The sequence below is a fragment of the Coccomyxa subellipsoidea genome (assembly GCF_000258705.1).
Source record: "Coccomyxa subellipsoidea C-169, whole genome shotgun sequence".
NCBI classification, from domain to species: domain Eukaryota; kingdom Viridiplantae; phylum Chlorophyta; class Trebouxiophyceae; family Coccomyxaceae; genus Coccomyxa; species Coccomyxa subellipsoidea.
The window spans coordinates 1,672,909-1,700,907 of NW_005178042.1; the positions used below are offsets into that span (position 1 = coordinate 1,672,909).

Genomic DNA, 27,999 nt, shown 5'->3' on the forward strand with positions numbered 1-27,999 from the left:
AAGCTGAAAGCCTAGCACTTGCATCGGAGGCAATAGCTTTTCTGAGCAGATATAAGACTTGTGAGATGGTGCGCACCTTTTGTCCTGAGCTGATGCTTATAAGGTGCCTGCTGGTGTGCGGCCATGGGGGACGATTCAATCCCAAGACCCGGCTCCAAGCTCTTCTGCTGGGGCATGCTTTTGATGGCCATTCCATGGACCGCTTGATCATTTTTGGAAAGCACAGCTCTCTTGGGCTGTGGGCCAGTACCCCTTGGTTATCTGTGCCGGCTTCTGTTGTGATCCACCTTTCTGCGGCGCCTAGGCCTGTGGGTGCTTTACCGACTGTAATTGGTGCCATGCAGAGTCCATATAGTGCTGCGGCAGGAGTGACACGGGCGGTGCTGTTTCTGCATGCCTGTGCGCCCGCATCAAAATCTCTCACCATGGCTGCATGTTAATTTCAAGGCAGAATGCCGAGACAAAGGTCAGAAGGCACACCTGGACTTGATGAGCAGCGGAAGGAAAGCGTCTAGTCTGTGCTCCTGACTGGCGTTGCCCAAAGGTGAATTCCATTAGATGGCCCCTGTTCAATACAGCGTTGCTTGGAATCAATTCATTGTCTATCCTGGCCGGCATTCTGATGGATTATGCAAAGCAAGGAGATGCAATCTGTGCTTACCTATTGGAGAGGAAATTTGTCAGAGGTGCAAGACAACAGAACTTTTGTCATTGAGTGTGCACACATGACAAGCAGGTCGGGCCTTAGCTAATCATGAGTGCCCGGATGAGAAGGACAGAACCTACGTGTTGACATCAGGTATTATCGATCCGGACGACTTCTCTGCTTCTCAGCTTTCTCTTCCAAACATGACGATAGTGTAGCATATGGTTGCCACTGACCTGCTTAAGCGATATGTACTCTGTGACTCACCCTGCGCTGCTGCTCGTCTGGCTGTCGGCGAGACTTCCTCTTGGAGTCAAGATTTCCTTGAAGCTCTCTTGTCCCTTTCTATCGATCGGTAGTCATATCAAGGCAATTTACGCTGATAAAAGCACTCAAGGTTTCTCGACAAGCACAAATTCTCTTTTCCAGCTCCGTGAAAGCACTCTGATGTAATGGCGTTCAGGGCAGCGTCCAAGGAAGAGAGAAGTCATCAAAGAGCTCACAAGCATGCAAGCACTAGATGGGTCACAAGGTCAGCATCATTACATTAATACCAACAATAGTGCAATCATGCATGCACACTTTTCATGTATTTACACAAATGGTAAGATCAATTGAACACGCCGCCAGTCACAAGTCCATCATCAGCGTTGAGATCAGCATTCAACATGCGATACCATATGAAAGCAACTTAGCATGTTAATACCGGGCCCTGGCAGTCGGTGATGTAAGCACATGCATACTTGCAAGTCCAAAATATGACCACCATCGCATATGCTGCACTCGCTGGAGTTTTGCACTGCAGGCCACCAGGGGGCTGCAGCCCCAAGCTTCATAAGGAGCTGTTATTATCATTTTCCGACAGCACTTGGATATCTGCCAAACTTACTTGATTTGCTGCCCGTTATTGCAGCCACATGTGGTCTCGTGTGGCCTTATCAGTCCTCACTTGGAGAATGCACCGCCAATCTTCAGCAGCCGCTGCCTGTGGGCCGGTGACTTGTGCATCAGCTCGATGGCTGCCAGCACGATCTTGTCCTCTGACAGGGGCTGGGACTTAGATGAAGCTGCCTGAGCATCATTTTGCGCCACTTGCAGCGCAGCAGCCCTTGCCCTCTGCTCCTTCAGCTGCCGTTCCGCTTTCTGCAGCCTCCCCTCGGCTACCTGCACCTTCGCCTTCAGCTTCTCCGTCGCTGCAGCATGCTTCATGCCTGCATTCTCAAGGCCAGCAAGCCCGTCTCGGTATCTTCCGGGCAGCTGCTGCAGATCCTGCATCTCCTCTGTAGATGCCTGCTTCCTTGCAGCACATTCTTTGGGAATCTCTGCTTGCTCATCGCCCGCCTGCGCATCTGCATGGTCCACTGCTGCTGCTGCTGCTGCACTCTTCTTGGCGGCCCTTTCTGGAAGTTTCCTCTTGCGCTTCACCTGACCACACAGCATGCAAGACAGCTCAGAAGGGAATGCACCCTACAGTTTCTTTGTAGAGACACCTTCATAATACAGGACTCAATATTAAGTGCTCCGGCTGGCGGGGGCCGGTATAAATACTGAGCACCGTGCCCACGGTTGATCGGGTCTTGCTTGGATCTGGCGAGAGGGATTTGTTTGTGGCAGCCTTAAACTGCAGCTTCAAGCTGTCTGCAGGACGTGCCTTGCCTTTTGGCAGGAAAATGGTGTGATAACATTAATGATATGAAATGCGCAGCCACAGGCCAACTGACCTTGCTGAGAAGGCCTGGGTCTTCCAGAGGACTTCGGAGGAAACTTTGGCGTCTTTGCTGGCTTTTCCGCTGGTGGGGAGGCGGCACCAGCTTCAGGCACTCCTTGATCTGGATTCTGGTCAGGTCTGCGCCTGCGCGCACACTGTGCTCCGTGGCCCACTCCTGCACAGACAAAATTATGCACTTGAGAGATTCTTCTAACACCCAGAGTGTTCTACATAGCTCCGTTCTTTCAGCCCATCATAAGCTACTGTGCTGATCAGAACCAGGAGAGGATGCAAGGCAGACAAGCAAAGCCAAGCACAGACTCCGGCAATTGAAATGCATGCAAAGGTAAGAAGATATTGGGGTACTTGCATCCAATGAGAAGGCTCACCTGGGGTGGAAGGTATGTGAAAGCATAGTCTTTATTGCGGCTCACTACTGGTGTTGCGATGGCTTGCCAGCCGTCCATGGAGAAGTTGGGGGCACCTGCCAAAGTGCTGCAGATTTTCCTGAAGTGAATTTGCTTGTACAGACCACATGCAGAGCACATGGGCAGGCATGTAATGCTCAGAAGAAGGGCAGGATAAGACCCACCGTTTGCGTGCAGGTGGTTCCCGAGTCTGGCAAGGGCTGAGTCAAGGCCGCTTGTGACGTTTTGAGCATTTGCCGCTTGCATTGGAATGTCTTGAGGCATTGCGTCAAGGCCTGCGTATGCCTCCGCTCCAATCGCATCTGCACACAAACATGCATGTCTCTGCTCTGATGCACTGGTGGTACCAACACTGTAGTGTTACAGGATGAGCCCATGACAGTCAAGTAGTTCTGTGGTACATATGCTGCAGAAGCAAAAAATTTAATACACTGTCCAGCGCACCAGTCAGGGCCTTGGCCTTCCTAGCGAGAGGCACAGTGAAGGGTCCCTTTTTAACCTGCGCATCAGGCCCACATATTTTTCAGTAGGTATATTTTGGGAGAAACAATTGGTGAAAGGGTGACGCTGAAGCACTGTCGATCAAGACTGCTGGTAGTAAATTTAAATTGATTGCTGCGCCCAGCACCTGTCTTGGTGGGTCTGTCATTGCTGCGCTCCGAAGTTTGTCGCCGATGGTTCCTGCAATTGCAACTGTGTACAGGCTCCTTTAGATGAGGAAGCCCCGAAGAGGACTTGAGCTTGGCTTCGGCAGAAAGAAGACGGACACTAATGTTCTGTGTGCAGGCTCTAGCTCGCATTCAGCCTCAGCTCTGATACATTGCAGGTGCTTCTGTATTCCCATGAACCTGTCTGGAGTTGTCCTGTCGAACAGGACTGCTGGATATCCACAATGAGCCTCTGCTGGGGTGATGAGGTTCGAGATGCATGAGAAGCTTGAGGGGTAAAAATCGATGTGTCCAAGAAAATCCCCATGGGGAAGAGGCATGACAGAGCTCTCACCAATGCCATGATCAATTCCATTTGGAAACGAATACTGTACCACTAATGCTCCACATACCGTATTTCTATGCTTACATCCTGCAACGTTTAAGGGTCACTGGCGCTCTCAGCGCTTCCGTTTCAGCAATACTCACAAATAGATGCCGCAGCAGCAGCACACGCCATTCTAGGCACTGATCAAAACAATATCACCTTATCAGGTAACCCACCAAATATTGAGGATAAGCCAAAATAGCAGCACTAGCGTCAGTCAAGATTCCATCATCACCGTTCATGAACCTAGAATCCAGACATGATGCTGTATAATGAAGTCAAGGCAAATTAGCATTGGGCCATGGCATTCATTGACATAAATTCTCACACGCTTGCAAGTCCAATTCTGGGCAGCATAAATAGGCTGCAATCGTTTGATTGCGCCTCGCATTTCGTGGCCAGGCCAACAGAGGGGTGCAGCGTCAAGCCCCATAAACTACAGTAAGTATGTCTTTCCAAGGCAATCAATTGCCCGTCATTGCAGCAGCATCATGTTTTTCTTGTGAGCCCTCAATTGGAGAATGCACCGCCGATCTCCATCAGACGCTGCCTCTGGGCCGGGGACTTGTGCATCAGCTCGATGGCTGCCAGCATTATCTTATCGTCTGACAGGGGTTGGAAGCTGGCTGAAGCTGCCTCAGCCTCATCCAACTTCATTTGCAGCACAGCAGCCTTTGCCCTCTCCTCTTCCAGCTGCCTCTCACCTTCCTGCAGCTGCCCCTCGCCGTCCTGCAGCTTCCTCTCAATTTCCTGCAGCTTCGTCTCGGTTTCCTGCAGCTTTGCTTTGAGCTCGCGCTTTGCTTTTGCATCCTTCAGCCCTGCGTCCTCAAAGCCAGCAAACTTTTCTCGGTAGCTGCCGAGCAGCTGCTGCACATCCTGCATCTCCTCTGAAGATTTCTGCTGGGCACTTGTGTCATCCTTCAGTTTGGTAACTGCTGCTTCGGCGGCCTCCACATCTGCATGTCTGTGTCCTGCTACCCTCTTCATGGCAGCCCTTTCTGGAAGCTCCTTCCGGCGCTTCACCTGCAAAATAGCATGTGTTGCTGCCTTGTGGATCCTTGCTGCGCACTTTGTCATGTTATACGCTGTTTTTGCCAGCAGCCAAGGTGCATCTGTAGATAAGCTGCAAGTAAAAGAAGCCATAAACCTATCCTTTGATGGGCTGGACGGATCCAAGCAAGACCCAGTCAATCGTGGGCACGGTGCTCAGCATTTACACCGCCCGTCAGCTGGGCTCTGCACTGCCGATTCAAAATGGAGTGTGCACTGATCTCTCTGTTGTGCAGGACCCAGCTGCAGAACTCAAGTTCCAAGCACACTGACCTCGCCAAGTTGGTCTGCTGCAACCAAGTCTGAAGGCAGTCGGGCTCTGCTCTGACGAGGAGGTATCAGCCCCAGGATATCCTTGATCTGGACTCTGGTCAGGTCTGCGCCTTCGCGTACACCGTGCTCGGCGGCCCACTCCTGCACAGGAATGAAGTGGAAACGCTTCTGACCAATTCTAAGATCTCAAGCCGCCGATTTAGCACGTAACCCGCCTGCTCAGCACAGTTGGTTCACGAGTATGCATGCAGCATTCATGTTCACCTGGGGTGGAATGTACGAGAAGTTTCTGCCTGATTCACGGCCAGGTTTTGGTGTTGCAATCATTTGCCAGCCATCCACTGAAAAGTTGGCAGCACCTGTCACATCAACATTGCTTGAACGCGATCATGAACCTGGAAAATTTTGCAAGGGTGTCAGTTTGGCTGCACTGCACCCACCATTTTCGTGGAGGTCTTTCTGGAGTCTGGCAAGGACTGGTTCAGACTCAGCTGCTCCACAGTAAACACTGCCAGGCTTGTGAATGCCTTTTGGCATTCCCTCAAGCTCACCACTGCCTGCACCGGCCTCCTCTCCGATCATGTCTGCGCTTTGTAATAACGCGAGTTCTCATCTTAAATGCAAACAACTCTGGAGCAGGACGAGACTTTTACATCAAGAGTGTGTTGGGGTAATATACTGCTGCATGACTGCAATGATCAAAGTTCCGCACCATTCAAGGCCTTGAAATGGCTTGTAAGTGGCAACGTGAAGGGTCCTTCAAGAAGTTCTTGACCCTGCCCATCAGGCCCACATATTATTAAGATTTGTTTTTGCTGTGAAATGGTGATATCTTTGTGGTTATCAAAGCTTGCAGTGCCACTTTCAAGGATTAACGACGCATTGTCGAACACTAGCTCGGTGAAGTTGGGACTACACTGCTGCGCAGCGTAAGCAAGCACCTGTCTTGTGGGATCTGTTGACATTGCGCATCGTGCTCTATTGGCGATTGTTCTCAGCAAATCTGGGTCCTTCAGGCATCTAGGCCCGGGACTTCGAGAGGCATCTCGTAGCTGCTGGACGACAGAGGAGACTAAGGTTGCATATGCAATCGGATCCATCGCTCCATTGAGGCTACAGCTGGCGACCAATCTCGACTCTAGTACTGGTGCAAGATCTCTATAGCTTCCAATATTTTCACAATTCTCTCTGCAAAGACTGCACGACGTGATGAGCTACGGCTTCTACGTGTTCCTCGCAAGCTGAGGTGATGAGGTTCAAGATGCATGAGCAGGGTGAGGGGGATGACATCAATGATCAGTGATGTCGACTTGTCCAAGAAAAGAGTATGATCATGCAGGGCTGCATTATAGCACAGGGGAGTAACCGCATCTTAGGGCGATTGTAGGAGTGTGCCATGTTCTGCCTATTACTGTTTAATGGATTGCTCATCATCCCAGAATCTCTGGCATTGTTCCCATCTTAAAGCCTTTTTAAAAAGTTGCACTTCCCGTTCAACTTGAAGGCACAGATCTGTCTAGACAACGAGTGAAAAGCACCGCAAATTTTCCCCGCGAGCCCTCTCACACGTACATGCCAGTAGCACAGTACACAAGTGCCTCCTATTATGTTCTAATAGGCATCCTTATGCAAGCATTGCAGCCCATGCCTGCTGCAGAGAACTTTAGCGGAACTCAGCGCCTGTTTGGTGTTCAGCTGAACACTGCAGTAGAGATCATTTATAGAATGAAGCGGAGCCTCCAGCGCTGTCCTGCACATCCATGCAGCTGCAGCTCTCAGAGTTCAGCGCTTCTGCCAGTGGCATGTTTTACACAAATATGTCTGCATCACTCTAAGCAGGCAGATCCTCAATACGACGGAATCTAATCAAGCTACTAGAGAACGCCGACATCAAGATAGAGTGAGCGCCAAGGAAGGGAGGAAGGGCTGCCTCGCAGGTGTAACAGAATGTCATTCGCAGGGCATGGGGGTAAGAGGTCAAACCTACATCCTGTGAGTTATCCTCCAGCACTTCTTCGCAAGCCTCCAGTTTCCTGAAAGCCCTCTTCTGGAGAGCGTGGCGGAATGCGCGCACGAGGAACTCCTTCACATCTGCTGGGAGAGCTGTTTCTTACAGGCTACCACTTGAATCACCCAGCAACTCTGCAGGTGGCCAACTCCCAGATTAGCAGCTGGCAGTGGTTACAACAGTGGATATTTCTTGGAAAATTCGGGGCATTTCGATGAGAAGTGGGCAACGGTTGTGAGCAGGCGGTGCATCCTTTTGACGACAGAACTTTCTCATGATCATCCTGATGACTTGACTGCATCGTTCTTTGAGCCAAGCTGCTTCGTTGGCACATTCCTCCCTCATTTGCCCAATCTGGATCTCTTCTGCACCACATCCAATCGTCCAGGTAATTTGATTTCTCGAATCCTCTGGGGATGCATCAGACAAAAATGCGGGGTTGGCCATGGGAGCAGGAAAGATACCAGAATTCTTATGGCTGGGAAAATAAGAAGCGAACGAGTGTCCACCTTTATCAAGGCCATACTGAGCGTCGGGTGACCAGGGAAGCGACGCTGAAAGCATGTTGCAAAATCAAATAAATGATCGATTTTGCTCAATCTGACCCTGCCAGGAAATCCTTTGCGCTCGCCACACTCCAAAAGATACAGGATCTTGCACACTGGATGGTTGCACCCGCATGGTTTTGCTCCCGTGTTGCCGTCGAATCACCGGCTGGCCACGATGCTTTTGCTTTCAACTGTCCGATGGCTGTATCGAAGTAGGCGATCTGCTAGCACTCTCCCAAAACAGAGGCATCAGGTGCCTGTGATGCTCAGATTCCATTTTGAAAGATTCCACCAGGAAATTCGGATCCTGGGCAGCTGCGTGGTCTCAACCAGAGAAGCTCATCTGAAGATAAACATTGGTAGTACTTTCAATTCCTCAAGGTTTCCTGACGAAGGTCTTTCGTGAGTTTTATTGCAGAAATTCCATTGATTCACTAAAGAATGGCGCATGCGTGTCGCCATGGTGCATAAGGAAGCTAGGACTGATCATGCATGCATCATGCATCATATGAATTCGATCTGCAGAGCTGGGAGAACTCTAGTTCACGAACGTCATAATAACGATCTGGAAGTTACAAGTATTCGGCAAACTTACAATTGAAGATGTGTGTCTGAGCCTCACATCCACAGGTGCAGCAGATTTGTTTGCAATAGGTCACATATCCTTTCAATTTCATCTCCCTGCCTTTCTTTTCTGCCTTCTGCCTTCTGCATTGCATTTCATTCTGCCCTTCCATGTCTATTCCTTATTGGCAGCTCCGCTGACCCATCAGACGTCCATGCGGGTGTCAAAGGTGATCGGCTGCACCTTGAGAGTCCTCAGATTGACTAGCACCAGCGTGCCACTGCTGGAGAACTTGGGAATGCACACCACGCGTGTCTTCTGTCCCTCCAACCCTGAATCCATCACACAATGCCTCTTTCATGCTGACCCACCCCAAATTACCCTGCTACTCAGAATACCACAGATGTACCTCCCCAACATTAAAGCCATCGCATGCAGGTCTGACCTCCTGCCAATAAGGCCCTGACGTAAAGCAACGGGTGAGACGGTAATTCAGAACGGCATGTTATTTGGACAATGATGGTCCCCTGCGCTGCCGTTTAGATACACTTTCACCCTCACGGAAGCCCGATCTGATGTCGACATCAGCAAAACAGGTCGTGAAAAGCTTTGCCCGCTGCAACAGTGCAGTGCTTGCTGGACAAGGGTAGGGGTTGACTAACAACTGGGTAAAGCTGTGTTTTCAAGCACCGAAAAATGCACGCACCTTCAACGAGGCGGGTGGCGAAGGCGGGCTGGTTGCCGGCGAAGAGCACGTGGGGCGCGGCGTCAATAACAAAGGGGTCGCGGTCGGGGAAGGAATAGGCTGTTAGGGTGTCAGGGGCTGTGGGCACCAGATGGCCCCACTCCAGCAGGCGCTCCAATACAGGCAGCCGCTCAGTCTCTGTGGAGTAGCGGTCTATATCCTCCAGGTTCTGCCCGCTCGTGCCCAGGAATGTCACTCCGTCCACCTCAAACTCGTGCGGGTTCGTCACCCTGCACCCCAGCAGCACCTTGAGCTGCGCAGCCCCACAGATCAGAGCGGACCAGATTGGCTGTAAAACTTCCATCGAAGGAGAGGCCTGCACAAGCCCACTGCTCAGCTCTGCGGCTACCCAGACCAGATCCACCCAAACTGGCGGTGCAGGTGTATGCACAAGATTGAAGTATGAGAGGCAGGCGAGTGGTACTGCAACATCTGCGGGATCTTTCATCCGCAAGTCAGCTATGCACTACTGTTTCTACAGGACTTGATGGGAGCTGTTTGTCCAGACGTCTGAAGATGGCCGCTTAATTAAGAGATGGGTGATTCAGTTTGAGAAGCACAGCAGAGCTTGCCTGTGCAGGGTGGGGAAGGTGACGGCGCCCGGCAGCAGGCAGGGATGGAGCGCCTGTTGAGGCAGGGCATGGTTGGCAGGGTCCGTAGCCCCAGCCATCACATCCACATCCATGGCGCCTACCAGCTGTGTCAAGCACATGTCCATGTCCCTGCACAGTCACCATTCTCTCACCCCCCGCTTTTGCACACCCACACGTCTGCAGACACGCCAAGGAAGAACTCTTCTATTAGGCTTGGTAATTGTTAAGCTGGACAACTGAGCAGACACACCTCAGGGGTGCGACCGTAGAGCAGCAAGCATGCCTGCTGACAGTCACTACCAGCCTGTTGTGCATGGCTTATGCAGACTTGTAAATAGGTATAACCAGCTGTGTTCTCTCAGCTGGGATTAGGCAAGCACAATGCCTGCTAATGCCTAAGCAAGATATTTCTCGTTCTTGTTGAAATTGATACTCTTGCCGCTCACTGCACACCCACGCATCTGCAGAGCTGCCAAGGAAGGGCTCACTGGACGAGCTAATGTAGCGTTGACATGTTGCTGGGATGTGGGCTTACTTGATGGGGACAAGGGCGGCTGTCTGCTGGCGCTGCTTGGCCTGGGGAGCAGCCTGCACCAGGGCCTCCATGCTCTGCAGCAGGCCGCCTGCTATCACAGTCCGCACCACCTGCAACCACACGACTGGACCAGTTTGAAAGAAAACTTCCTCTGGAAAAATGTGAAAAGGACACATTCCTTTGGCCAGCAAGCAACGTAGATGGGTGTCACTCATCCCATGCCTCTTGGTTGGCAACGCAGCAACGAGAAGCAAACGCCTCAATAGACGCCATGTTGGAAGGCAAGCAAAGCCACACCAGAATGAAGTCACTCGTCCAGGGCCCATCAAGCGCGTACAACATGCGTGAAGTACAAGGACTCTCGAAAGCAATCGTGTTCAAGCACTTCAGTAATAAAGATGAGCACACCTTCGCGACCTGCTCCTGCTCTGGAAGGCCACCCAGGAGGCCGGCGAGGTAGTCCACAAGGAGCGCCACGCGCGCAGGCTCCCCGGCCTCGCCCCCCACGCTCAGGCCGCTGACAAGCGCCACATACTTGTCGCCGGTCGCCTCGGGCAGCGGCTGCTGCGGCTGCGGCCCTATGAACAGCATGTCCTGCGCCGCACACTACGCCTTGCGATCGCAGCTCTTCCTCCATTGCGCATGTATTCACATCGCGTACGTCGGCCATGCAGGGGTGCCGTTGGTGCAATCAGTGAACACAGTTCTCCCACCGCAGCAACTTCAAGAGTCGCCAAGAAGGAGAAAGTTGTTCTACTGGCAAAGACGCAAACCTTGACTATACAAGCTGTAACGCGGTTGCAGCAGTGTCGTCAACTAGTGCTTGGACTATAGTTTGGACCACAATGTCTCCTACGCTCATGCATCAAATTCAGGGCCCCTGCAGGAGGGACAAGCTGCGCACCTTGACATGGAACTCGCCGTTGGCCGCTGAGACACCGCGCACGGCGGCAATCACGCCGGTGACGAGCGGGCCGGCATCGATGCCACGCAGCGCCATGCGTGCGCTCTCATCCTCCAACACCAAGCTGTCATCATCGCTGACAAAGCCTGTATGCCCTGTCAGCGTCTCTATCCCCCGCTCCTGCACCACATTCAGTTGATGAAAGGTGATTTGAGCTGTGAGGATTTCAGATTTACCACTCTAAACTTTAAACATTTCACAGGAGACCTGCAGAGCATAACGGTGGCTGCACAGGTAGGGACCAAATTCCACATGATTGAGGAGGTATAGAACAAGAGGCACCTTGTTGTATTCGTTTAGGATTGAAGGCTTCAGCTTCATTTCCTTGTAGAGCGTCCCAAGGACAGCAACCTCTTGGTTCTCAGGCAAGTCCAGGATTTTGGTGACTGCGAGGCACATAAACAAGTTCATGATAAGATTGGATAGAGGATTGTTCGCATGACTGTTCCACCTTTCAGGAAAGACACTATGAAGACTACTCTCCGGACAGGTGCCCACCTGGAACTCCTGGCCACTGCTGTTCCACTCGTTGCTTCAGCCTGGGTGCCATTTTCAGCAAGCGGCAGTAGTACAGCTGGGCGTATTGATTGTCGTAAGTTCGCTTCTCGATCCTGAATCTCTCATCCTGTGAACATTTGTCAAATCACTGGTGTAAGTGGACTGACGTAGTTCTATAAACATTGGCAGTTGGCAGTGTGACCAGCAGCGTCTTCCATCACTGAGGATCCACCTTGTTGATGTAAGTTGCAGTTGCTCGTTGCAATCGAACGCTTCCATCATCATCGCTTGTTCCCAACATCATGTCATCAAGGGCTACAGCTTGCCTGCACATGAGAAAGGCTTTTCACTGCTTGCTCCTTTCAGTGCTTACTACCATTCGCGATGACGCAGTGAACCAATTGATTGTCCAAGAAGGTTAGTGATAATTGTAAGTGGCCGTGAATTGCATACCTTAAGGGCCCTTCCAAGTCCATCGCTGTCGTCATATGATAAGTTACCTACCTTTCTTAGCGAGACAGGATGCGAGTACTCCCTAAGATGCAGTTTCTATCTTGCTGAAGGACCTCTTCTTTCAGAATGGTACAGTTACCCTCATCTCATTGACATCAAGGTGGTGATCCTGATTCAAGGCTTTAGGCTATAACCCTTCCTAGAACTTCCCCACAGAAGAAGAGACAGTTACGATCCTTCTCATCAAGACAAAGCAAATGTGCTTACGTATCGATACAGGCCAGGACTTGTCCATCATTCGCGAGTTTGTACCTGCAGCAGGGTGTTTGGTGTATTGGAGGCGAAGCACAGCACGGCATGCGTTCCAAATTGCAATGCAAACGGAGCCGTTCTTTCACGTAGACACATTGAGGAAGCATGACTTAAATGCATGCTGTAACGGACAAGACGCGCTGGACACAGCGGTATTTTCGGAACCTTTACAACTGTTTGAGTGATTGACATTCTTTCGGAAGATGTTTTACTCGACACAGATTCTGGCCAAGAAGGGGCCTTTGGGAACCATTTGGATTGCTTCCCATCTTGACCGGAGATTGAAGCGCAATCAAGTCTTCGATACAAACATCGCGGTGACAGTAGGTATGTAACAACAACTCATTTGAGGATGTTACGACTGTTGGAGTCATTTCTGATACTTTGAGATTCAACAGAAGACTCGCTGAATGTGTCTTAATAATGTTGGGGAACACTTTTCTTGAATATTGGAATGCCCTTGTGCCTTATATTGTGGTTAACCGCAGACTCCATCATCAATCCTGAGGCCCCTTTAGCACTGCGCCTGTCGGGACAGCTACTTCTTGGTGTGGTCAAAGTGCACCAGAAGAAGGTTGGCTACCTTTTCCAGGACTGCAATGATGCTCTCGTCAAGATCAAACTGGTAAGCTCTCACAGCTGCTGCTACCTTGCAACTGACAAAGTGAAGTCTGTTCACTTCCTTACCATGTACTGGAAGCATCCAGTGGTTGCTGCCCATATTGTCACAATCTAACCCTTTCTTTGGTATTGTGCAGGCATTCAAGCCTGGTGATGTAGACTTGCCGAATGATGGCATTGTGGCGCCTCACAACGCCATCACGCTGCCAGACAACTACAATGACATTGAGTTTCTGGGAGATTCCTTCAACGATGAGTAAGCACTGGCACTACACATGGCACTTGCAGCAAAGCATGCATGCTGTTACTGCTCCATATCTTTTCAATATGCTGCCAGAAGTGGTTGATGCCCCCTGTCTGCTTGCAGGTCATACTCTATCGATTCGGATCGTTCCTCATCATTTACGCTGGGCAAGCGTGAATCTTTTCTCCTTGCGGACGATATCTCCATGCTGTTGGGTTCACAGACATCCCTAGATGGAGGTATTGGTCTGGCCTCTTGCACTCCATCTTGATAAAGCTGCTCAACTCCTACTTATTACTGTAATGGAAATATGGTTCCAATTGTGACTTCACTTATTTTGTCTGGTGCAGAGGAACGCTTCGAGGTGTCTGGAGATGAGATGGAGCGCCACATGTCCCTCTCCCTGGACGAGCCAGAGTTGTTGCGGAGAGAGATGCCTGCCGCGGATGCAGCGGGCTTTGCCGGGGACGAGACCCCTGGCAGCTATGATGCGAATGCTGACGAGCGCATGGAGCCACCCCCTGACGGCATGTTTGACAACATGGCAACCATGCCGGACTTTGATGCAGCCCCGCCTTCCAGAGAGGTATGCTGAAACCTAGTCCTCCGGTTTATCATGCTATGATCACGCAGCGCACTCCTCTGGCGGCCCACAATGATTAATTGCACTAGTGTTGTCTGCCATGCAGGACTTCAACGACCAGCCTCCTACTCCTGAACACATGAACGATGGTCTGGCAGAGCTGGACATGCTACCAGTGCCCGAGGATGACTTCATGTGAGCCCTCTCACCCTTGCGCTTGGCTCCTCTTTCATGTTCTTCTTAAATTATCCCGCCTGGTCAACAAATTTCTCCCTAAGTAAAGCCGCTGCTGTGCTGCAGCCCTGACCTGGGAGGTGCTGCGGAGACCCCGGTCCCTGCGCCACAGCGGGCGGCTGGCGGCGGCCAGAGGGAGAAGAAGCGTAGGGCGCAGCTGGACATCAACGCCTCTGCACAGCCGGCTACCCAGCTGGACGGGCCGGCCATTCGCGCGCTGCTGGTCAACCGCGCTCCGCTGCTGCGGCCGCGGCGCGCCCTGGCGGAGCAGCCTCTTCCCGTCGCTCACGACACCTTCCATGTGGTAGGCTCCACAGTGCGCTCTATATGGACTGCGAGGCTTAGGCCAATAGCATGCACTCTATAAGCGCAACTAATGCGAACAAGGAGGTGTGATGCTTTACTGGTGTGAAGCGCTGATGGTAGACATTATAAGGCTGTCTGGCTGATCCAAGAGTGATTGTTCTTGCAGGCTCAGTACAATGAGGAGGGTGCGGAGAATGCCCTGCTGCGGCCAGCGCTGTCCATGGCCATGGCTCGCCCGCTGTACGAGGTATACTCGCGCCGTTTTGCCACCGGCGCGACCGAGGCCGGCGTTGGCCGTGCGCGGCGGCGGAGGCGCGCTGGCGTGCAGAAAGATGTAGAGGAAGCTGCCCCGGCCCAGGAAGCTGCCGCGGCGGAAGAAGCTGCCGACGCGCCGCCTCAGAGCCCAATGGGAGATGCAGCGCCTGCTGACTTTCATCAACCGCCAATGGGTATGCTGCAGCTGCCAGTTGCATTCCACGAATCGTGCATTTGTAAAGGGAATCACCTGAATTTTTCTGCAACATGATCGCCATGTGGGCGGGTAAAAGGCTGCAGGCATGGTAACGCACAACTGAACTCTCTTGTGCCTATCAGATGAGGAGCCAATGCACTTTGAGGAGGAAAGGGGATACGATGCAGCAATGGGCGCAGATGTCATGCCGGAGCATGATGACGCTCTGCAGCAGGCCACCTCTCCATCCCGCGCTTCTCGCAGGTGCGCTTCAACTCTTCTCACGCCCACTTATTGACGCTTTTTTTAATTTCCTACACACAGTAATGGAGCGGTTCTCTTACGAATTTGTTGGCTGCCTTCATTCCCAGCGGAGATGTGAGTCGCTACATGGACATGAAACAAACGTTCTCAAAGACTTGAAAAAGACGAGACTTAAGAAAATGGGGGTTCTATTTTTTGCCAGGTTGACCATGGATGGGGACCAGGGCTTCGGCAACTCTCCCAGCACAATTGGGAAGGCCAGCTTGGACAGCCTGGACACCCTTGGCGACTTGGAAGGGGGCGAGGATGAGCCCGATATCGACAAGACGTCCTTCACCGCCCGCACCCAGCATGTAGCTGCTCGCCTCAAGGTGCGCACCCTCTTCAAGCTGCAGCCCTGAACACTCCATTTTTCGCAGCTTCAACGTCTTGCTACAAGGCTCTCTGACAGTATGTCAGGCATCAATGATCACCTGCTATGGCATTGCTGGCAACAGAGCCGAGTCTGGGTGCAGATCAGGACCACATGAACCTGTGGTGAGTGTATCTTCACTGTGCCCAGGCGGAGCTGTCGGGAGCGGCAGGGAAGAAGAAGAGGCGGCTGGCGAGCGGCGCGGCGGCGGCCACCGGTGGGCAGGTCATGCTGGATGATCTGGTGGACGGGCACAGCCGCCTGGACGCCTGCCGCTGGTTCTTTGAGCTGCTCGTGCTCAAAACTCGCAACTATGTTGACATGGAGCAGCCCGCGCCCTACGGCAACATCAGCATTACGGCCCGCCCCAAACTGCTCGCCTCCTGATGAGGCTCCTTTCAAGGCTGCCCTGTTGGCTGGTACATGCCTGTAGGCGCCAAGTCTGTGCAACCCTGGGGGCTTCGCGAGTAAGGTCAGCTGCAAGTGGCGCTGCCAATGCACAGCTTGGTGCCTGACTCAAGAGCTGCCCTGCTGCAGAAGCATCTGGATGTGTATATAAATGGGCGATGTCCTGCTACTCCACGACTGTCAGCACAGCGTGCATGGCCTGCTCATTACCATTCAAAGCAACTCGATGATCCAATTAAGCTTGTGGCTTCTGTTGCTGAGTTGCAAGGCAATAAATGAATTTCGCTTGTGACCTAATATTTAAAACAGACGCCCTTCATTGGCTGCCTGAGTTGCCGTTGCATAATTGTACAGAACTCTGCAAGCTGCCCTGTTGTGAGGTTGACTTGGAGCTCTCAGAGGCTTCAAATTGCTGACATTGTGAAATTTGTTGTTGACTAAGTCACTCGGTGTCCGTGTACTGCTCATGAGCTTAATCGGATACTAATAGTATTCCATGCAGGACTTACAAGCAATTGCTTGATGCTGTACCCCTCGTATTTAAGCATTTCATCTTGGCATTGCACTGCAATACTTGGGACCTGTGTATGCCCTATGGCCCTCTGGGCTCTGGGTTCGCCACTCGTGATGATTATTATTATTGCAGCATCTGCAGCATGCACACAGCTTCCACAGCTTCCACCAGCATGAACGTTTGTTGGAGGGTCGACCCCTATTCTTGCGAACCTCAGGGTCGATAACCCTAGAATCGTATCATCATCTTATCCCAGCTGAGGTGCTGCTCCTTGTTGTCTTTCAATCGGTCTCTGCACCACATTAGTGTTCTGCACCTCCTGTCAAGATGGCGAACGCCCTGCGCAGCGAGTTTCTGGGTGCTACCCTGAAGCGCACGGAGATCAGCCAGACCAAGGGCGCAGAGAGGGTGCAGGTTCAGGCCTTTTTCAACAAGAAGACCGCGAAGAAGGTCGAGAAGAAGGTCGAGAAGAAGGTCGCCAAGGTTCAAAAGACTGCCAGCAAGACCGCGAGCAAGGCTACCAAGCAGGTGAAGAAGGCAGCCAGTGGCAAGCGCACCAAGGGATGGTTCGGCGAGGCAGGAGGTGCCCAGGGCCTCGACAAGTGGTACGGTGAGTTGTCTCACGATCCGTCAAGCACCTCTTTGCAATAATTTTATTAATAAAATGGTGAATTACATCACTCGTCCGGCGTGCAGGCCCTTCACGCGCCCTGTTCCTCCCGGGCGGCCTTCTCGACCCATCTGATGTGCCCACCTACCTGAACGGTACCCTGGCTGGAGAGTGAGTCCCCTCCGCCTGATCCCTAATCATGCATAGTACTGGTTCATGATTTTTATGTCTTAGAGCTTAGCTTCTGAGATCAGTGTATTCTCCAGATCGATGTGGTGGCATGGGATGCTTTTCTGCAGCGACTTTATTGGTTTTGGATAATCTTGCATTATAACTTGGCTTTCGACCCCTGCATTCCTGCATCCATTTGGCTGTAGGATGTAATTCACCCACTGACAGCTCATGCTGGTGCAGCTACGGCTATGACCCTCTGGGTCTGGGCAAGGACACCGCCACCGTGGAGAAGTACCGCGCATACGAGCTCATCCACGCCAGGTGGGCTATGCTGGCCGCTGCCGGCATCATCATCCCCGAGGGCCTCCAGGTGCGCTAGCCTGCCATCCCCCACAGATCCTCCTTTGTCTGCACCTCCTGCGCCTCCAACTGCGCTCCACTGCATGTCCCTGAGATGTAAACAGTGCATTTGGTACTCCCTGCAGCATGCAACATCACACACTGCACGCGGAGATCCGCATGAGGTCAACCATGCAGTGCATGCACCCCCAAACGGTGTTTGACACTTGGCGCTCGAATGGTCATCTGGTGTTTCGCTCGAAGTGTGTGAGGCATGCGCTTGTGTGCCATCTGTGCTGGTGATGATCAAAATGGTGTGAGGCATGCGCCTGACTGCTCCATTCCCTACTGCTGCAGGCCAACGGCGCAGCGATCAAGGGCGGGACCTGGTTCGAGACGGGCGCGGAGATGCTGAACGGCGGCACGCTGAACTACTTTGCGGTCCCCTGGGGCATCATCAACAACCCCCTGCCCCTTTTCCTGGTGGTGGTCATTGAGGTGGCACTGCTGGGAGCTGTGGAGCGCTACAGGCAGTCCGGCGAGGGCCCCCCGGGCTACTCCCCCGGCGTCGGCAAGTTCGACTCCTCCATATTCAGCGGCCTCGACAACCTCTACCCCGGTGCGTGCACCATCCGTCCTCCCTCTTGCAGAGCACATTCTTAATGGGGCTGCGACAATTCTATAGCAGCCCGATATCGTATCGCTTCTATCAACAGCTTCTCAGCTTGATCATTGAAGACATTGTTGGCTCAAGTGTCTCAGCAAAAAGTGGCCTTAGCGTTGAATCGGGCACAATGTATGCCAACACATCTCAGAAGGTTTCTTCATAGAGATCAGCAGCTATTTAGATAAACCAGCGAATACTTGCACGGGCGAAGCTCATGAATTTGACCATTCGGCTCCATGGCCCGGGCATGCTGTCCTTATATTCAGCCTTGCAGTAGCGTTCAATCAATTGCGTAAAGTTCAACCTGAAAAGTGCATATGAAATATCCTTGATGTTCACCTGAAGGCTCATGCTTGGAGGCACTGAGGTCTTCTCTGCTGTATGCTGGCAGTCACCTGCATGTGCTCAGTCCTTTATATCCTGTGCTGGGGGGCTTTCTGATTTGTGTTACTGGAGTGCAGGCGGTCCCTTCGACCCCCTGGGTCTGGCTGACGACCCAGAGACCTTCGCTGAGCTCAAGGTCAAGGAGATCAAGAACGGCCGCCTCGCCCTCATCTCAGTCCTGGTACCACTCTCCTCTCCCTTCCAGGAATCCAGGAAGCACTTCACTTGTTCCACCCTTTGAATAATCACATCCAATCATGCGGTGGAAGCCTGCACCCTGGCTTTCCTGCAGCCCTGTAGCCTGTTGCTAGAAAGAAAAGGCCAAAGTTTCACTCCATGTCATGCTAAAGGGAAGCCGAGTGAAAGAATACGGGGCATGTTGGATCTGTGCAAGGCGCTAATGAAGGGAACACTGTTTGCGCAGGGCTTTGCCGTGCAGAGCTACGTGACGGGCGAGGGCCCGTACGCCAACTGGAGCAAGCACGTGGCCGACCCATTCGGCTACAACCTGCTCACCATCATCGGCGCAGAGGACCGCGTGCCCACCCTCTAGATCTACCCACTGTGATGTCTCCAGGACAAGCCAGCCGCTTCTGCGCACATCTATGTGTGGCGCAGTGCTGCTGATCACGCCTGAGACTGCATCGCTGGTCAGGAGCTGCCCTCTCCCTCTTCGGAAGTGCAAGCGGGCCAGCGGCAACAGGTCCTTGCCGAGATTTATATTCTGGGAGGGCTGTTTTGGTTGCTGCAACAATGAGTGATCGAAGGTTGAAAATTTGGACCGCCATTGATTGATGCAATCTGGTGTTGAACAGCACTGAACAGGGTCAATGTTGAGAAGACTAAAGTGAACGTCTGGCTCTGGGGCATTCTGCCTGTCTGGATCTGAGTGGGGTGCACATGTTGGTGCCGCTTTCTAGGAAGCTCGGCTTGTTGTGCAATTGGCCTATTGACAGGCACTTCGAGCCACGAGTTGTAATAGGCTGCATGCGAAGAAGTAGTGTGGCGCTGAACCTGTCCTACATGTCTGCAACCTCTGGCCACATGCCGAGTGGTTGACTTTGCACTCGAAAAAGAAATAATTGTACGCATGCAGTCTGGCATTTCTACTGCGCAGTGACTGCCGTGACCACAAATCCACAGCAGAGTGCTGAAAGACTGCATTGTGCCAATCTGTTCAGCATGAACATCGTCAATTGTTTCCTGAATCCCAAAAGCAGAATGCTCTTGAAGTGTCATCATTGATGTCACCGTTGAGGTTTTGTTGTGAGGCGTTGCCTCCCGCTGCTTTGCTTTGAAACCTGCATGAAGTTGTTGAAGACAACCTGTCGTGCCCGTCAGCTGCGCTGAAGACTCTGCTGAGAGTGTTCTACTGTCTTGCTGGCATCGAAGTACGGTGACGGATCCGCCATCGCGACCGTTGCTTATTACCTGAAGCATCTTAAAAGCTGTCCAGGGCTGTCCTTGCGTGGTGAAGAAAGACAATCAAATCGGTACACTTATGGTGCCTGCAAAGCATCTCTCCGTCAAGGTGGTTTGATGGGTGCTGAAGAAGGGGATCCTGTAGCTTCAGGGGCGGAAGGAACTGATGCTGTCAGGTACATCACTATCTGCCAACCTGACATGCATGTGCTTTCCTGCTCTACCTCTGATTCCTCACTCAGGATGTTCTCTTTTCATTCTTCAAGAAAGAGCACCAAGGCAGCAGGAAAAGGGGCTCCTTTGCAGAACCGTCGAGCTGACGTCAAGACGAGAACAAGACCATCCATTTTAGCCTCACACGTCCAGAATGCGTAGACTGCATTTTTTTATGCACCTGACTGCATGTGTGCGCTGCACAAACGCAAGCTCTACCAATTTTTACAAAGACCTTGTTTCCTGTAGGCCTGTCTCCAACACGGATGCAGCAGAGTTGGCTACGCCTGCAGAACCAGACGATGAGCAGATGGTGACGGCCACAGACAACCCTGCTACAGGACAAGTTTCGATTTTAGAAGTTGAAAAGGTGGACATCTCTCCCCTGTTTGCTTCTTGTCAATCCTCTGTATCAAGGATGTCACCCAACGTACAGGACGATAAGATAATCTTGGAAGCACCGGTAAAGTCACATGAGGCTGTCAATTCTCCTCTTATCACATTATGCTGTTGAACAGGCGGACGCAGCAGCAGAGGCAGCTCAACAGTCAAAGAAGGAAGGTGCTGAGCAGCACACCAGTGACCATGAGAAAGCAGCTCAGGTCGATCAAGAGGGTGACACGGCAGATGCACCAGAGCAGGCTGGAGCTGGACCTGCAGACCAGCCTCTGGAAGTGGCCATTGGTGGTGCAGACTTCATCAAAGCTGCGGACTCTCAGCGGGTTGTATGGGCGCGAGTGAAAGGCTTCCCTCACTGGCCGGTGAGAAACTTGTCCAGACTGTATGCGACAGACACTTCACATCCTACTTAGCAGCAATGGAAACGCACAGTAACTCTGTGTTCAGTTGAAAGGGACAGTGATATTGGTCAATATCTGAGGGAAGCCCGCCCTGCCACAGGCCCAGATCATGACAGAAAAGGAGGCGGCTGTGAGGATGGAGCATGTCTTTCGGCCGAGCCCCCTTTCCCTGCCGGTCATGTTCTTTGGCACCCTCGAGATAGCTTGGATGGCACCCGCTGAGGTGGTGTCTTGGGCAGAGGGTGTCGAGGCCAACTTTCTGAAGAAGAACAAGGCTCGCAGGAAGTTCCTCAAATCTGTGGAAGAGGTTTGTTCCGTCCTGAACACATCCTCTCCTGTTGGTCCATTGAGTGCATTCCGATTTGTTGCTTTGCAAGCCAAAGTGCTTCTCTGTGTGTTTTTCTGTCGCCTTGTCAGCTGGGGGTTTTGTAATTACTGCTTGAAGATGACTTTGTCATTGACAGCACTGCGTCGGCAGAGAAGTGATCCTCCTTATTTGCTCTTGCAGGTGCACTTGTTCCTGGCTCCTGGACCGCAGCGGCGCAAGGCACCAGAAGGCTGGTGGAAGAAAGCCATTAATCCCCCCAAGCCCAAATCAAAAGAGACGGTCCTCGAGATAGGTGCAGCTGCCAACCACACACAGGCGGCAAAGGCAGGCGCCACCAAGGGCGCAAAGGGGGCCAGCAAGTGCGTGCCAGCAATGCCTCCATGAAGACTTCCACCTCCTTCTTTCCGTAACCTGTGCCGGGAACCTGCAGTGTTCCAATGTTAATATCCAGCAAACCACTCTGTCATGAAACTTCTGTCCATTGCAGGGCTGGGAATGGCCTGGGAGTGCACACCAACAGCAAAGTGGTCAAGCGCGTCCAGCGGCCGGTGAAGAGGATTGATGGAGCTGACGAGGATGATCTCAAGGAGCTGCTGGGAGATGAGGGCGAGGCAGACCTGGCAGCTGCCCCCAAGCGGAAGCCCTCGGCAGGCAGGCGGCCGGACTTCTCAGCGCCCAAGCCACCGCACTATGAAGCGGTTGGACACCTTTCTTTATTGCCCTCACCCATTCCTCAATAACGTAATATGAAAACACGGACACCTTTCTTTATTGCCCTCACCCATTCCTCAATAACGTAATATGAAAACACAAGCTCAGAATAGCCCTGCAATATGACCCTGGCTTATCTGTGTTTCTGTATGTTTCATGCCATGTAATAGCACTTGAGCGCATCTGGATTCCAGGCTCCAGAGAAAGGAGTTTTGGTTCGGCCAGGCAGGGCTGTATCTGAGTTGATAAGTCTTGTCGCAGGTACGGCGCAATCTGTGGACGTCCCGTTCGCGGCCGAAGCGGCTGCCAAAGGACGACATCCCGGTGTGCGGTTGCACGCCGCCGCCGCGGCCACCGGCAGCAGCCGCCCCGCAGCTTCCGCCCAGCTCCTCAGCCGCTCCACCCGCTGTATTGCCTCTCCAGCATCAGCCCGGCGACGCAGCCCCCGCGCCTGCTGATGCCGGCGTGCCCGGCAGCACACCGCCAGCAGAGCTCGCAACGGCGCCGCATGGAGACGCAGATGAGCATGCGGATGCGCCCGCCTCTGGGGACGCGGATGCACCCATGACTTTCCGAGCGCTGCAGCCGTTGGCCAACGGCGTTGCAGCGCTGGCCGGGGCCGAGGAGGCGCTTGCCGCAGAGGCGCATGCGCCGATAGCGGTGCCGAGGCCGTCAGCCATGCTCGTGCCGCCGGCAGCCGTGGCGAACGCAGCCAAGGCGGCCATGCCCGAGCGCACTGGGTGTGGGGAGAACTGCCTGAACAGGCTCTCGTACATCCACTGCGATCCCAAGCAGTGCCCCTGCGGCGACTACTGCAGCAACAGGTCTGTCATACTTTCCCTGTCACAATCATACTCTGCTGGGGGTTCTGTTGACCGGATTGACAGTGAGATGCTTGGCAGCCAAGGCTGAGCGCATCTGTCTTGTGCAGGCCGTTCCATCTGCTGCCCCAGCCCAAGACGGAGCTGTTCTTGACAGAGGACCGGGGCTGGGGTGTCAAGGCGACAGAGCACATACCCAGGGGTACCTTCATCGTAGAGTATGCAGGTGACCACTGCCTGACCAGCTAGCTTTCACACTGAAGACGTGCATGCATGCAAGGGTGTCATGGGGCATACTGTACTTTCCAATGAGTATGTGCAACTGCAGCTTGTCTGCAGGACGCACCTTGCCTCTTGGCAATGAAAGCGTAATGTACTACTACTACTACTACTACCACTACTACTACTACTACTAACTACTGATGATTGTGCAAATGTTGATACGATCGGTGTGCTGCAGGCGAGGTCATAGAGGAGCATGAGTGCCGGCGGAGGATGGCACAGGCCAAGGTGACTGGCCTGCAGCACTTCTACATGATGGAGTTGGCTCCTGGCCTCATCATCGATGCGCGTGTCAAGTGCGTGCATCTGCCTACCTCCTGTCTTGCATGCAGCAAGTAGGCAGAGGCCAGTGTGATATCCATGCTTGCATGTTGGCAAGGTAAGCTTCTTTGGCAGTTGGTGATCTGCGCATTGTGGGACGCCGAAATGCATCTGCTGGGTGCAGGGGCAACATGGCGAGATTCATCAATTCATCCTGCGCGCCCAACTGCGAGTCGCAGAAATGGCATGACGCCGCGACGGGCGAGATCCGCATCGGGATCTTCGCTGCTGACGACATTGAGCCCGGCACTGAGCTGGCTTATGACTACCAATTCCAGCATGCTGGCCTGGCCCAGGATGCTGGTGCCTACAGGTGAGCCCCATGCCACATTCCGGTTCCTGCCCTGTGCTCTTGAAGCAACTCTCTCTTCTTCTCCTGGAGCACCTTTTCTGTGCTATTCAAGGTTCCTGTGGTTTTTGTCATGCCCTCTGCTGTCATTTAAGGTGTCATGACGGCTGCTGCTGGCTTGCTCATTCAGGCCAGTGCTTTACCATTTGTCATGGGACGGGCTGGCCAACTTGTTGTTGCGTGGATGCAGGAGCAGCAGTTTCTACTGGTGCTTTGAGGGATGCCCCACTGCTGTCAGTTTTAAGCAGGATAAAAGCAAGGGCCAGCCCTGGCATCTAGGAGAAGAGGTATTGTTCCTCTAGGAGAGATAAGAGGACTAAAGACACGGGGCGTCGCGGCGCAGGTGCATGTGCGGGGCGCCAAACTGCCGGGGCACGATGGACACGCAGCCGGAGCGCTTCAAGGACTTTGGCAAGCGCGTGGAGGTGTTCTGGGACGGGGACAGCGTCTTCTACCGCGGCACCGTCACCGCCTACTCCACAACCAGCGGCAAGCACACCATCCTCTACGACGACAACGACGTCGAGCGCGTCTGCCTCAAGGTGCGCGCCAAACCTGTGTTCATGCCATCGCCGCTCGCCTTATGCCTGGCAACGTCAGTGCACCATCCTCGATTATCCCACACATGCGTATGTGTGTGTCATTCCTGCTTTGATGATTCCGCATGCACATGCACATGCATGTGCCATTCCTGCTTTGCATGACAAATAAGAGGATGCCTCACCTGGAGGTCATCTGAAGCCTGGGGGTCCACAGGAATGCATGTCCAGCTTAGCAAATGCTCGAGACCCCCATTTTGCCCCGGTTGCAAAAGCACTTTACGACCTCTTCATGCATTCATTTGACTCGCCGGAGGGTCAGACTTCCTTCTTCTTCAAAAAGGCTTTGAGAGAATAAAGGAGACTGACATCGCTGGTTGCTGCGCCTGCAGACGGTGAAGCACAGGTGGCTGGACGAGAGCGCGCCAATGAAGATGTCGCCGCTGCATGCCGCGCTGGTCGCGCAGAGCGGCCTGCTGGGCCCCGAGCCCCTGGACCTCAACGCCGGCCCCGAACCAGAGATTCCCCAGGCCGCGATGGAAGAGCCACAGCCCAAGGCGGCGGCACAGGTGCAGCCTGAGATCCCCCAGGCCGCGGCGGAAGAGGCACAGCCCATGGAGGTAGCACAAGTGCAGCCTGAGGTGGAGGCACAGATTCCTGCAGAACCACCAGCAGTGGAGGAGGCTGCACTGGCTGTTGCGTTTGTGGTGCCACCGCCTGCAGCTAATGGGGAGTTGAGTACGGCAGCTGCCGCGCCTGCAAGGCCGGTTAGGAAGAGCAGGGCTGCGTCCGCCGGGCGCGGCCTCAAGAGGAAACAGGTGCGCACTGAAGCTTTCGTGGCTGCTGTCTATTTTTTGACAAATGCAGTGATCTCCACCACGTCTAAGCCTCAAGTGGTTTGGAAATGGTCAGTCGTGCTGAGCCCTTTGTCTGGTTGCCATGATGCAGGCCGAAGGGGCCACGGAGGAAGAGATTGCAGAGGCTCTCAAAGACGACGAGGATGCCTTGGCCGCTCAGGCACGCCCACAGACTGCTTTGGTATTGGTTTGCTGATTGAGCTCTGCTGTGTGGTTCTTGAGAATTTTGTCAGTTAATTTTTGAAGACTGACATTTGCTTGCTGCAGCACTGATATTTTCGCTATCTTTTTGCAGGGTGCGCATGTGCCGAAGCACAAGATGTGGCTCAAGCGCTGCCAGCGCGACTCTCAGGAGCAGGAGGCACCTCCAGCCGGGCCTGCATTACAGCCACAGCTGGCGCCTGCTGCCCTGAGCTGGGCCGTGCCAGACCCGGCAGCTGCCGCGCAGCTGACAGCGAACGCTGGGGCCCCTCCGCAGCTGCCAGCGCCCTTCAACGCCCCTCCCTTCGCCATGCCTCCCTTCCCCCTGCCGTCCATGCCCCCCGGCCTGCCAGGCCAAAACGCCCTCCAGGTGCGGATTTCCTTCCCCAAATTTTGTTCCTTCTGTCCAATGTGAAAGGGTTGCTCACAGAGCTCTGGGAGGGAAGTAGAGCTTCTGGCATTGCCTCATTTGGCATGGCTTCAGCTGACCCTGTGAAGTTGGGCTTACACCTGAGTTGTAGCGGTTGTGCTGCAGGTGGCCATGTACCAGATGCTGCTGATGAGCAACCCGCAGCTGGCGCAGGCCCACAAGACTCTCGGGGGCAGCCTGCCTTCGCCCCACATGCCCATGGCATCCCTGCACCAGATGTTCGCCACCTTTGCCAATGCCGCCGCGGCAGCCTCTGCACCGGCCCTGGTGCCTCCTCTGGCTCCCTGGCTCCCAGGTCAGAGCGGCACCCTCCTCTCTGCGGTACACATTGTCATCTGCAAGTCGTGCATGAATATATCTCACTAAAGTTGCATCAATTTGAACCTCACATCTGCTACAATACCTCATCATGTCGCAGCTGCACTGTAAAGTGACGTAGTGAAGATAAGTGTTTTATGTAGGGGATATTGCTGTCCTTTTCAGGTACAAGATCCGAACAGGTGATTTTTCTTTGTTCAGGTGTTGCTGGACAGGTCCCGCCAGGATCCCAGATGCTGCCACAGGTGGCTCCGCTGCAGCTGGGGCCGCTGACGCCGGCCGGCGCTGCCAGCGGGCCGGCGCAGCCGCCATCGGTCCCCATGACCCCCAACCTCTGGGGCGCCATGCCCCCCGGCTATGCACCGCAGATGCCCCCCGCGTGGCCGCCCGTGAGCGACTCAGCTGGCCCGAGTGCTGCGCCGCTGCCGCAGTCCGCTGCAGTCGCTCCTGCATCAGTCGGCGCGCGCGCGCAGCTGCCGAACGGCGATGCAAAAGAGGTCACAGCACCCGCTACGGCGTTAGAACATGCTGGCGGCTCCACAGTGGCAGCGTCGGAGCCAGCAGAGCAGAGCAGTCTGGACGGTGCAGCGTCGGCTGCTGCACTGGAGGCAGAGCAAGACGCCCTCTTTGCCGCAGCGGTGGCCGCGGCGGCAGCCAAGCATCAGTTTTCTAGCGAAGGCGCAGCGCCAGAAGCGGCTGGGCCCGCAAAGGAACCAGATGTAGCAGATGCGCCAGCAGCAGCCCCAGTGGATCCATCGCCGCAGGCTGATAGCGCTCCGTCACCTGCCGCAGAGCAGCCAGCTGTACAGGAGCCAGCCAGCGCTACCGAGGCGGAAGGCCTACATGACTCATCAGAGGCGTCGGCAGCAGAGGCAGCCATGGCGGAGCAAGCCTCTGCTGTGGAGGAGGAGCAGCCAAAGCATGCAGAGTCTCAGGAGGACACCAGCGCAGACGGCCATGCTGTGCTTATGGCTGTCGATGACTGCGCTGCGGCCCCCTCGCAGGCTGACACAGGCTCAGCCGTGCCAACTGCCGAGCCAGCCACAGACGCTGCAACCGCTGCAGACAGCGAGGCGCCGGCACAGGCGGCTGCAGATGCGGATGCACCGCATGACATACCGCCTGCGCTACCAGGTGAGGAAGAAGTGCAGAAGAGTCCTGACAACCAGTCCCAGCTTGCAGCGGAGGCCGGCGCGGCCCTGATAGGCAGCGTGAGGGAGGAGGCAACTGGCACTCCCGGCAACGCCGCCTTGGAGGAGAGCAAGGAGCAGTCGCAGCTCGCCGCAGATGCCGGCGCCGCGCTTGTCGGCAACGTCCAGCAGGCCACCACAGGCGGCGAGGAGCCTCCACAAGCACCTACCGTGGATGCAGATACATATGTTCTGCCCTCCAAGGCAGCAGACGCCGGTGCTGCCGAGGCAGACGCAGGCGGGCAGCCTTCCAGCAGCGCAGCAACTGAGGCTGAGCGGAGCAGCGAGCCGCCTGCCGTCCGGCCGCTCGCGGATGCATCGCCACCGCTGCTGCAGAGGCCCAAGGCGCAGCAGCGCCTCTTCGACCCCACAACAGCCCTCAGCAACGGCCATATTTCCCCGGCCAATGGCACTCCCAAGGCGGCGCCGCAGGGCCTGATCGACCCTGTGTCCGTCGGCCCCGCCGCGGCCGCTGTCGCGCCGGCTGCCGCGCCTGAAGCGGAGGCGGATGAGGCAGAGCTGTGGGGCAGCCTGCTGGTGGACTCGCCGTCCCCCTGCAAAGCCCCCAAGGCTGCATGGGCTCAGGACCCCAGCCTGTGGCGTGCGAATGGCCCTGGGCCGGCGCGGCCGCCTCTCGGCCAGTGA

General features: G+C 54.2%; 5 protein-coding genes across 5 annotated transcripts; 3 read left to right on the top strand and 2 right to left on the bottom strand.

Annotated features, from left to right (window-relative positions):
- Positions 1 to 4,327: 4,327 nt before the first annotated feature.
- COCSUDRAFT_55360 (hypothetical protein) lies at positions 4,328 to 5,722 on the bottom strand (the record flags this gene model as incomplete). The annotated part of the gene is made up of 4 exons (XM_005651831.1): positions 4,328 to 4,840; positions 5,141 to 5,281; positions 5,405 to 5,499; positions 5,692 to 5,722. The coding sequence occupies 4 exons, from the start codon at positions 5,720 to 5,722 to the stop codon at positions 4,328 to 4,330; spliced, it is 780 nt and encodes a 259-aa protein (XP_005651888.1).
- Positions 5,723 to 8,465: 2,743 nt separating this feature from the next.
- COCSUDRAFT_55361 (DNA polymerase delta small subunit like protein) lies at positions 8,466 to 11,648 on the bottom strand (the record flags this gene model as incomplete). Its single annotated transcript, XM_005651832.1, has 8 exons — positions 8,466 to 8,593; positions 8,968 to 9,236; positions 9,567 to 9,728; positions 10,135 to 10,244; positions 10,543 to 10,728; positions 11,039 to 11,218; positions 11,381 to 11,484; positions 11,597 to 11,648. The coding sequence occupies 8 exons, from the start codon at positions 11,646 to 11,648 to the stop codon at positions 8,466 to 8,468; spliced, it is 1,191 nt and encodes a 396-aa protein (XP_005651889.1).
- A 796-nt stretch (positions 11,649 to 12,444) lies between these two features.
- On the top strand, positions 12,445 to 16,380 carry COCSUDRAFT_45823 (hypothetical protein). Its single transcript, XM_005651833.1, has 11 exons — positions 12,445 to 12,688; positions 12,850 to 12,986; positions 13,120 to 13,238; positions 13,350 to 13,465; positions 13,577 to 13,812; positions 13,916 to 14,004; positions 14,110 to 14,359; positions 14,516 to 14,798; positions 15,001 to 15,064; positions 15,267 to 15,435; positions 15,627 to 16,380. The coding sequence occupies exons 1-11, from the start codon at positions 12,565 to 12,567 to the stop codon at positions 15,861 to 15,863; spliced, it is 1,824 nt and encodes a 607-aa protein (XP_005651890.1). The 5' UTR covers positions 12,445 to 12,564; the 3' UTR covers positions 15,864 to 16,380.
- A 312-nt stretch (positions 16,381 to 16,692) lies between these two features.
- Positions 16,693 to 19,563, top strand: COCSUDRAFT_64185 (chlorophyll a/b-binding protein). The gene is made up of 6 exons (XM_005651834.1): positions 16,693 to 17,008; positions 17,095 to 17,179; positions 17,423 to 17,552; positions 17,879 to 18,140; positions 18,650 to 18,753; positions 18,997 to 19,563. The coding sequence occupies exons 1-6, from the start codon at positions 16,726 to 16,728 to the stop codon at positions 19,123 to 19,125; spliced, it is 993 nt and encodes a 330-aa protein (XP_005651891.1). The 5' UTR covers positions 16,693 to 16,725; the 3' UTR covers positions 19,126 to 19,563.
- A 548-nt stretch (positions 19,564 to 20,111) lies between these two features.
- COCSUDRAFT_55364 (hypothetical protein) lies at positions 20,112 to 27,999 on the top strand (the record flags this gene model as incomplete). The annotated part of the gene is made up of 16 exons (XM_005651835.1): positions 20,112 to 20,170; positions 20,457 to 20,520; positions 20,726 to 20,968; positions 21,108 to 21,314; positions 21,516 to 21,694; positions 21,823 to 22,033; positions 22,308 to 22,870; positions 22,978 to 23,093; positions 23,328 to 23,445; positions 23,595 to 23,783; positions 24,163 to 24,361; positions 24,751 to 25,176; positions 25,307 to 25,396; positions 25,511 to 25,786; positions 25,952 to 26,167; positions 26,380 to 27,999. The coding sequence occupies 16 exons, from the start codon at positions 20,112 to 20,114 to the stop codon at positions 27,997 to 27,999; spliced, it is 4,776 nt and encodes a 1,591-aa protein (XP_005651892.1).